General features: G+C 40.4%; 1 protein-coding gene across 1 annotated transcript in view; it reads left to right on the top strand.

Annotated features, from left to right (window-relative positions):
- The first annotated feature begins 2,396 nt into the window (after positions 1–2,396).
- Positions 2,397–10,347, top strand: part of LOC139374121 (rho GTPase-activating protein gacJ-like) — a 29,793-nt gene continuing 21,842 nt past the window's right edge. The window contains exons 1-7 of the mRNA XM_071115119.1: positions 2,397–2,623; positions 3,858–4,109; positions 4,327–4,446; positions 4,548–4,601; positions 4,789–4,868; positions 5,054–5,147; positions 5,573–5,644. Of these exons, the coding sequence (XP_070971220.1) occupies positions 2,578–2,623; positions 3,858–4,109; positions 4,327–4,446; positions 4,548–4,601; positions 4,789–4,868; positions 5,054–5,147; positions 5,573–5,644 (718 nt within the window). The 5' untranslated portion in view covers positions 2,397–2,577. The remainder of the gene's footprint in view (positions 2,624–3,857; positions 4,110–4,326; positions 4,447–4,547; positions 4,602–4,788; positions 4,869–5,053; positions 5,148–5,572; positions 5,645–10,347) is intronic.

Below are 10,347 nucleotides of genomic sequence, written 5' to 3'. Positions count from 1 at the left end.
ACCAACCGCACAGATAGACAACCTATAGTGTAAGTTAAAATTGTATTCAACCTTCTAGCTTGTAAGCAACATGTCCCGGATTCTGCAGTGTTTTCTTTGACGGCATACCAACAACTGGTATCAAAGTGTGGCAACTGGAGAGGATGAGGAGGGTGCGAGAGGCCTTTAAATCCACTATCACTACACTCTTAGAAAAAAGGGTTCTACCTGGAACCAAATGGGTTCTACCTGGAACAAAAAAAGGGTTAATTCATGGGTTATCCTATGGGGAAAGCTACAGTGCCTTGCGAAAGTATTCGGACCCCTTGAACTTTGCGACCTTTTGACACATTTCAGGCTTCAAACATAAAGATATAAAACTGTATTTTTTTGTGAAGAATCAACAACAAGTGGGACACAATCATGAAGTGGAACGACATTTATTGGATATTTCAAACTTTTTTAACAAATCAAAAACTGAAAAATTGGGCGTGCAAAATTATTCAGCCCCTTTACTTTCAGTGCAGCAAACTCTCTCCAGAAGTTCAGTGAGGATCTCTGAATGATCCAATGTTGACCTAAATGACTAATGATGATAAATACAATCCACCTGTGTGTAATCAAGTCTCCGTATAAATGCACCTGCACTGTGATAGTCTCAGAGGTCCGTTAAAAGCGCAGAGAGCATCATGAAGAACAAGGAACACACCAGGCAGGTCCGAGATACTGTTGTGAAGAAGTTTAAAGCCGGATTTGGATACGAAAAGATTTCCCAAGCTTTAAACATCCCAAGGAGCACTGTGCAAGCGATAATATTGAAATGGAAGGAGTATCAGACCACTGCAAATCTACCAAGACCTGGCCGTCCCTCTAAACGTTCAGCTCATACAAGGAGAAGACTGATCAGAGATGCAGCCAAGAGGCCCATGATCACTCTGGATGAACTGCAGAGATCTACAGCTGAGGTGGGAGACTCTGTCCATAGGACAACAATCAGTCGTATATTGCACAAATCTGGCCTTTATGGAAGAGTGGCAAGAAGAAAGCCATTTCTTAAAGATATCCATAAAAAGTGTAGTTTAAAGTTTGCCACAAGCCACCTGGGAGACACACCAAACATGTGGAAGAAGGTGCTCTGGTCAGATGAAACCAAAATTGAACTTTTTGGCAACAATGCAAAATGTTATGTTTGGCGTAAAAGCACCACAGCTGAACACACCATCCATACTGTCAAACATGGTGGTGGCAGCATCATGGTTTGGGCCTGCTTTTCTTCAGCAGGGACAGGGAAGATGGTTAAAATTAATGGGAAGATGGATGGAGCCAAATACAGGACCATTCTGGAAGAAAACCTGATGGAGTCTGCAAAAGACCTGAGACTGGGACGGAAATTTGTCCTCCAACAAGACAATGATCCAAAACATAAAGCAAAATCTACAATGGAATGGTTCAAAAATAAACATATCCAGGTGTTAGAATGGCCAAGTCAAAGTCCAGACCTGAATCCAATCGAGAATCTGTGGAAAGAACTGAAAACTGCTGTTCACAAATGCTCTCCATCCAACCTCACTGAGCTCGAGCTGTTTTGCAAGGAGGAATGGGAAAAAATGTCAGTCTCTCGATGTGCAAAACTGATAGAGACATACCCCAAGCGACTTACAGCTGTAATCGCAGCAAAAGGTGGCGCTACAAAGTATTAACTTAAGGGGGCTGAATAATTTTGCACGCCCAATTTTTCAGTTTTTGATTTGTTAAAAAAGTTTGAAATATCCAATAAATGTCGTTCCACTTCATGATTGTGTCCCACTTGTTGTTGATTCTTCACAAAAAAATACAGTTTTATATCTTTATGTTTGAAGCCTGAAATGTGGCAAAAGGTTGCAAAGTTCAAGGGGGCCGAATACTTTCGCAAGGCACTGTAAATAACCCTTTTAGGTTCCAGACAGCACCTTTTTTTTCTGTGAGTCTACTGACTACTGCTGTAAGTAGATATTTAGTTATTTGTCCTTAAAAAGATTGCATGAGCCCCATCGTCGCTGTATGTGCCTGCTGTCTGTTGCCTTCAAAGGAAAGAACTGAGAGGTTACAAGGAAGACATAAATGCAGCATGATGACTCAGATCAACAACAAGTATCTGTGGCAACCTGATAAAGACAGACGTGACCCAATGCAGTCATAAGATGAGGTAAGATAAGGGTGTTGTAAGGGTACCTTAAAACACACGAGCATCAGGAATCAAATTCAGCATCCACTTTTAATGATGGAATCAAACAATAAATGTCTGGGTTTGGGTATGGGCAGAATCCTAGATCATAGAAAAGCATTACTCCTCTGCTTTTGAGAGAATGTCTGAATTCTGGACCCGAGGAGGGGGGGGGTTTGTATAAAAGTTTGTCATTTCCCCCAGTACTTTTTCGAGCAACGCTATTTCTCTATTATACATCCTGTGGCGGTGAATGTTCTCTGTGGCTTCATGGCCCAGCATCCTGAGAGGGATGCACTAGACTGCACTGCATTTCCTCACTCTGTTAGTGACACAGTCTACAGCAGGCTACTAGAGTAACAAGGAAAGAGAACTATACACAAGGGTTACTCAAAATGGACAAAATGCAGTTGACTTTTCCCTGTCTGACTGTCCTTTTGGGTAAGCTGCCTCTCTGCCTTTCTCTGTTTTTGTGACATTTACAGTATGTTTACATTTGAGTCATTTAGCAGGCGCTCTTATCCAGGGCGACTTACAGGAGATGTGTTGATGTGCCCTTGTGCAAGAGCACGTCAACCTAGTCGGCTCGGTGATTCGAACCAGCGACCTTTCGTTTACTGTCCAAAAGCTTTTTTAAAATTTTTTATCTTTAAAGTAATAACAAAAATATATTTTATTTTTGGGGGCTGGCCAAACACTCTCAAGGTTACTTGAATGTTATCTAGTATAACATTACTTTGATGTACTTTGCTTGTTTTTGTGTAGTTAAGATCAAGTCTTTGATTATTTTGCACAGGTTATTCTACAAATATGAGATTGTTTTCTCAACTGGTTTTGTCAATTCAGTTTATCTGCCCAAAAAAGCTGCTGATGTAATCAATGCTCTATCTATGCAATGGTTTCTTCTCTCTATATTATAGACAGTGTTGGGGAAGCTACTCTGAAATCATAGTTTACCAAACTCCCAATTACTTTACATTGGAAGAAGATGAGCTACACTAAAGCTACCCTTACAGGGCTCTGCGAGGAGCATGTGTGCACCTAAGTTGTAAAATGCAGGTGCACACAAATACATTTAGGAGCACAATGAAAGATATTTGAGATATTACATCCTTGATTTTTCTATTCCAGGTCTCAAAGCAAAATAATTAGGCACATATGCGCGTAGAAGGTGGTGCTGTAGAGCCCTACCTTAAGGGAACTATAGTTTACTTAAACTTCTTGTGGATCGGTGTCCCGTCTACGGGACAGTTGTTGCTCAATATGCATAATGTGACTACAACTTCGTTTTAACTTTTTTTTTTAAAGAAGTACATTACATTGAAGCTACTTTGTGAAAATTATCATTTCTAAATCTGAAATATCATAGACCGGGGATTCCCAAACTCTGATACCAAAAAAAAAGAAAGGAGATTATTTCCTACTTCACTCATACTTTATTTTCTTATTGCAAAAAACAAGTAGTGTGGAGTTCCAGCTAGTTAGCTACACCACAACGTGGCAACAAAGTAATAAACTACTGAAAACACTACCAAGATGTGAATTTAGTTCAACTACAGTACCACCAAGCTACAGCAAAATGTCATTAATAATGTCATTAATAGGACCAGTTGAACTACATGTAGTTCACTACTCCCCAACACTGATTCTAAACCATACCCATGTCTTTTTCCAGGTCTCGTCCTGGCTTCTACCACCACAGCCCAGACACAGCCAGTCAATCCCACTGTAACCCAGCCCACCTCAGCCTCCAACCCAGCCAACAACACAGCCACTCTAGGACACACCACGGTTGTAGACAACAATCATTTAACATTATCCGCCATAAACCCAAACCTTACTGATCTCATTTTTGATAACGTCCCTATAACCAATTCCACCGGGAGGCCTAACCACACGGTAACCACACCACTGAAGACCAGTTCAGGTAGGTTGGAGTTGCTGCTTTCACTGTATGGTTAGTTTATGGTCCGTGGTCGATACTGGAGATGGAGTCTTGACCTCGTTGTCTTGGGTCTTGAGACCCCTCAAGACCAGTCGATACAGTCTCGGGCTCAAGGGGTCTAAGTCTTGGCTCCATCTCTGATCGATGCTAATTTCCTACCTGCTTTGGTGGAGGTAAAGTAACAGTAATTTTTCTCAAGATGCCTCTCCAGGACCGACATACTGGCCCTCACCAATGGACGTCTCTACATCAAAGCCCCCAGCAGAGGCCAGCAGCACAACTGCTAGCACTTCTGTTGCTAGCACCACCGAGAATAGAGGTGAGTTGATGTCACCAGAGTGAAGTGAATCCACTGTGAAGTGAATCCACTGTGAAGTGAATCCATCAGCACACAACTTTTATCTTCTCTTTATTCAAAAGGTTTGACGGGAACTGCTCAACCAAAACCCTCTGCGAGAAAATCGCCCCACATTGGTAACATGATTGCATTTAAAAATGTCTCAAACCTGCCCAACGGTGTGTGTTCTGACACCAAATCTGAATTGGTTATCATTTGTCAGACTAACCCACATTATAAATACATCAACATTTAGGTCCAGAATGACTTGCATGGCCTTTTATCTTGTTGCTCAACAACTGATTGTTTTCTGTTTCTTGATAGGATTGATCATCTTTATTGTGATCATCATCACTGCCTGTGTGCTTGGAGCAACATGCTTCTTCACTAAGAAGACATCAAGGGTGAGTAAGGTATATGCTGTTTGTCCAGTTAAATTCTCTGATCAATTCTAACATTCTATAACAAATCTTCAACTTGACTTTGTACAAACACCAAACGCTGGCATTCAATGATGTCTGTAGATGCCTGTCTGTTTTCTAGCCCGTTGAGGTGTGTGTGTGTGTGTTGTACCCTGTTGTGTTTCCAGAGGTACTCCGTAGATCTCCGAGGCAGGCATGAGGATCTGCCTCTGAGTACTGCGGATCCCGACGCCGTGTTTGACAACTCCTCAACACAGAAGGGTGACAACATAGAATTACATAGAATATGTATAGAATAAAACATGCATTATTATACATCTGTATGGATGAGAATACACTACATTCATTTACACTCTCTTCCTTAATGATCATTTACTACACATTAATAGGGAAACTTGGACTTTGTAGAAGCCTGTACACAAGACATAACCAAAACACTTCTGTAAATCTTGATTTAGATTTGATTCATCCCATGCTAACAGTGAAATGCTTACTTATGGGCCATTCATAACAATGCAGAGAGAAACTGAACTACCCCAAAAATAATAATGAACATCTAGCTAATGTACATTAACTTGTGGTCAATAACTTGTTAGATTGGTAGTAACCATTTTTTATTTAACCTTTATTTAACTAGGCAAGTCAGTTAAGAACAAATTGCATGTTGTCTTTGATCACCTCTCCAGGGATGGACACCTTTACCGCCGTGGATCTCAACAGCACCGATGTCCTGGTTAAGGGAAGTGAGGGAGAAAGAGGTGAGCTTGATGAAGCAATGGACCAGTGCATGTACTGTCCTCTCGTAGGGTCGCTTTGCTGGGCCTATGACAATGTGCCCCCAAAAGAGGAACAATTCTCTATTGAGAATTCTATATTTGTAGTTTTATGAGTTGTTGAGTTATTGCAGAGTGATCTGTCAGGTGTGATGTATTGTTTGGTTACTGGAATGGCTTTTGTGTTCAGAATGGATTTCCTCTTTTGCAACAGCCGTTAAAGAGAAGAGAGAAGGAAGTCAATGTGTGCTAATAGCTATAATATATTCATAGCTATCTACGTTTTAAAATGGCCAGAGTCACAGCTGAAATAATACATTTTTCAACTTAATTTTAAAACTTCATGATGTCTTGAAGTGAGAACTTCAAAGAAAAGAGAAACCCTCACACTGCTCTCGCAGGCTCTTGCTCATATCACTGTTTTTATTCAAGTTTGATTCAAAACAGTGAATTGAGCACTGTGTGAGGTTTAGAGTCCCTAAGAGCTTACATTTACAGTCACGGCCGAAATGATTGGCACCCTTGATAAAGATGATCAAAAAAGACTGTGTAAAATAAATCATGCAAATACTGAGGTTTATTTTTTATTTATTTTATTTAACCAGGTAGGCCAGTTGAAAACAAGTTCTCATTTACAACTGTGACCTGGCCAATGTATGGGAACATTATAATACAACTGCTCAGAGAAAAACATGTTGTTTAACAAGTAATACAACTAATCTAAAAAAGATATCAAAATGATGAGCACTCCTAACGATTCTTATAAATACAATCAAACAAAATTGAATCAGCATTAACATAGTATACTTTTTTTTGCATTCATCTCAGCCTATAGGGGAACTCTACTCAAACTATATTTTAGTGTTGTTTTCATTAGTCCACTGTTGATACAGTCCCAAAATGTTTTGCATGTTAGCAGTCACGTTTTGAAGATATTTGTAGATATGTGTACTGGAATTATTTTTTTTTTTGCATATCACAACTCCCTCTGAAGCAAAGTGTCCCTGGCCACTTATTCATGGTGACACAAAGTGCATCATTTCAAGAACGGTATTGTGGCCTTTCATGACTTCCTGTTTCACTGGGGTAAAAATGAGGTAACGCACATGTAAAAATCCATTTGTCATCCATCACAATGGGGAAAAGGAAACTACTGGGCAACATTTACAAAGTTTAAAACCACTGGAACAGTCTGGTAGAAGACCCGAGTGTAACTTGTCCCCAATCACAGTTAGGAAGATGGTTAGACAAAGAAAAGACCAAGGGTCATCGTTAGAGAATTACAGAACTTGGTCGCATCCTGGGGTCACCAAGACGCCAAATCTACAAATAGACGCCACCTCCATGCCAATAGGAGCCTTTATTGAGCAACAAATGTAAATACCTGATGTTTGCTAAACAGCATTGGCACTTGGATTGGAACCAGGTGCTATGATCAGATTAGACAAAAGAACAATAGAGCTATTTGGTCACACACACCGTGGTTTGGTGTTTAAAAGAAAAATCCTCATAAGATAAGATATGGTGGTGGATCTTTGATGTTGTGGGGGCTGTTGGTCCTGGGCCCTTGCTAACTAAGGTCAACGGCATCATGAACTTCACCAAGTTTTTAAAATGAATTTTGTATTTTTATTTAGCCTTTATTTAACTAGGCAAGTCAGTTAAGAATAAATTCTTATATACAATGACGGCCTACACTGGCCGCCCTATGGGACTCCCAATCACGGCTGGTTGTGATACAGCCTGGATTCAAACCAGGGTGTCTGTAGGGACGCCTCTATTACTGAGAGGCAGTGCCTTAGACCGCTGCGCCACTCAGGAGCCCAAAGTTACAGTACATCTTTGCCAAAAACCTGGTTGCTTCTGCCAGGAGGCTAAAACTTGGCCACAAGTGGATCTTCCAGCAAGAAAATGACCCCAAGAACACATCAAAATCCACAAAGAAATGGTTAATTGGCCACAAAATAAAACATTTGTGGTAGTCATCCCATCTCCGGACTTTCAATCATCTTGATACCCATCTTTTTTTTGACATTTCTTGGTAAACAAAATATTTTTTCTGTGAGCAATTGTATTAATATAATATAATTTCCCCCAAAAATGTTGAGCGTACAATATATCTCAGTATTTGTGTTATTTACACAGTCTTTTTTCTCATCTTTATCAAGGGTGCCAATACTTTCGGTCATGACTATGCATTGTTTAGATAGATAAGAACTTCCCCACTGGGCAGAAACTGGTTGAATCAACTCGGAAAACTGATTGGATTTGAAAGAAGTCATCAACCTCAGGGATTTTCATCGTTTTTTTCCTCCTTACTTTAGAACCTAAATCCAATGAGATTGTGCCATTTTTTGTCACCTTGAATTCACGTTAATTAACAACTCAACCAAACGTACTGTAAATCAAAACTAGACGTTGAACTGCCTAGTGGGTCAGCTCTCATTGCCCACTCCTTTGTGACACCATGGTCACCATCCATAACACGTTTGATTTGTAAAATGTTTTCTCACGCCCCAGGCTAACTCTGCCTGGTGTGACTCATGGAGGTTGATATGCGAGAATAGACTGTATGACACGTGTATGTCTGTGTGTGACTTCAGTCTCATCTCAGTGTGATAGCCTCCAGATAAGGGTTAGACTGACCTCTATGCAGCAGACCTGGGTTCAAACAGTATTAGTCTTCTTGCCAAAACGTTAAGCGTTAAGCATTTGACTGAGCTTGCCTGCCAGATAGGAAGGTTTTACGCATTTGGGACTTTTACAAAACGTCAAACGATTCGCTTTTCAGTGCTCTCAATCTGTTGAATGTATTACAAGAGACACTAGAAAATGGAATGTCCCGTCTTGCTCCATTGAATGACAGCACCCAACCTACTCTGTGTAATGTCATCTATGTGGTGAGGTGCCGTACCAACGTCCGCCACTGGATGGAAACAAAACCCTAGAGAATGAACAGGAGAGTCAAAGCACAGAGCGACTTGTTCATTGGTCTCTGATGGATGTGTAACTACAGCTTCTATGGTATAGGCTACCTTTAATGTGTTCTTGGGTTATAAGACATGACCTTTTATACTGTGGTCTATTGTTCTCAGTGCTTTAAACAGAGGACATTTCAAAATAGTGACAGGTTTTAGGAGCACAATGAGAAGTATTAAAGCTTGAATCATACTTTTAAATTTTTTTAAATTTTTTTTAAATATGTCCACTGGTGTTCCTAAATAACAATTCCAGGTCGCACAGCAAAATATTTTGCCACATATGCAAGAAAAATGGTCGCACTGTAGAACCCTGCTAAAGAATCCTGCATGTCAGGCATCGGACCCCTGTGTAATAAAACACACACAGTGAAATAATGGAAACATCAACCGTTATAGTAAGAGAAGAGAACACCATGCAGCATTAGCTGTTTTAATGTATTCTCAATCTGTGATAGCCCTTCCTTTTGACGTAACTTTTCATTTAGGGTGAAAGTGGTTGAATTCTTATTTCTCTCACAGGTCTTCCCAGGCTTTGTGACTGTTGTAGGCATGTCTGAGCCTGTCTTTCTCTCTTTTCCCTCGGTCACACTTTGGGGAATGGGTCAGTTGTGATTGGCTCTTTTAAAAGTCCCTACCTCTCAAGTCATTTTTTCCTCTCCTTTTAAAAAAATCATCAACTCAAGACGTTGCACTGGCATCATAGCGACAGACGTCTGCTTCTTTTGCAGTTCTCTCGGCCGTAACCTTTCAACTTGACTTTTTTTCTGTGCTCTTTCTAAAAGAGATACAAGTCAAACAAATGAAACCATGATTTGGAGAGGTGTGAATTCCACTGTTGTAAAAGCATACTGCTGCCCCATGCCTGTAAAGTCAGTCTGTTAAAAAAGGATAGACAACTGTCAGTAGGACTGGGTTTGAGATGGACGCCATGGAAAGGATCTGATGTGTATGAAGCAGAGCAATGAGAACAGTTGAACTCCTTTTAGAATGAATTACGCATGCACACACAAACACAAAGGCCCACAGGTACACAATTAGACATGGTCTCTATTTCTTAACCTCTCTGTGGTCTTTACGGGTGTCAAGATCCTTGCAGTGCATTCCGTCTCCTTTACTAGAGGTGTGGAGAGAAAGCCCTTTGGAAATATTTAGGTTGTTGTCGGTTTTATGTATTTGTGTTCCTTTTTATGGTTTGGCTTGACCAAAATGTCCTACATGTCCGTCAGCTGATCGATTTGGTCGACTTCCACTTTGTACGATTGTTTTTCGGTGCCATGATGTAAGGGTTAGATTGTGTTACTACCTCCTCGGTATGATGTTGTAAGAACCTCTTGAACCTCAGAAAAAGGGGAAACTTTGCTATTCTCGTTTTCAAGAGTTCTCTGCTTGTGGAAGTACACACGCACACACACACACACGCACACACACACACACACACACACACACACACACACACACACACACACACTACTGGTCAAAGGTTTTAGAACACCTACTAATTCAAGGGTTTTTCTTTTCTTTTTACTATTTTCTTCATTGTTGAATAATAGTGAAGACATCAACACTATGAAATAGCACATAGGGAATCATGTAGTAACCAAACCAGTGTTAAACAAATCAAAATATATTTTCGATTCTTCAAAGTAGCCACTTTTTGCCTTGATGACAGCTTTGCACACTCTTGGCATTCTCTCAACCAACCTGGAA

This window comes from Oncorhynchus clarkii, chromosome 19, assembly GCF_045791955.1.
Source record: "Oncorhynchus clarkii lewisi isolate Uvic-CL-2024 chromosome 19, UVic_Ocla_1.0, whole genome shotgun sequence".
Classification (NCBI taxonomy): Eukaryota; Metazoa; Chordata; class Actinopteri; order Salmoniformes; family Salmonidae; genus Oncorhynchus; species Oncorhynchus clarkii.
The sequence above is the reverse complement of the archived record's forward strand: the minus strand, read 5'-3'. Positions and strand labels throughout refer to the sequence as shown.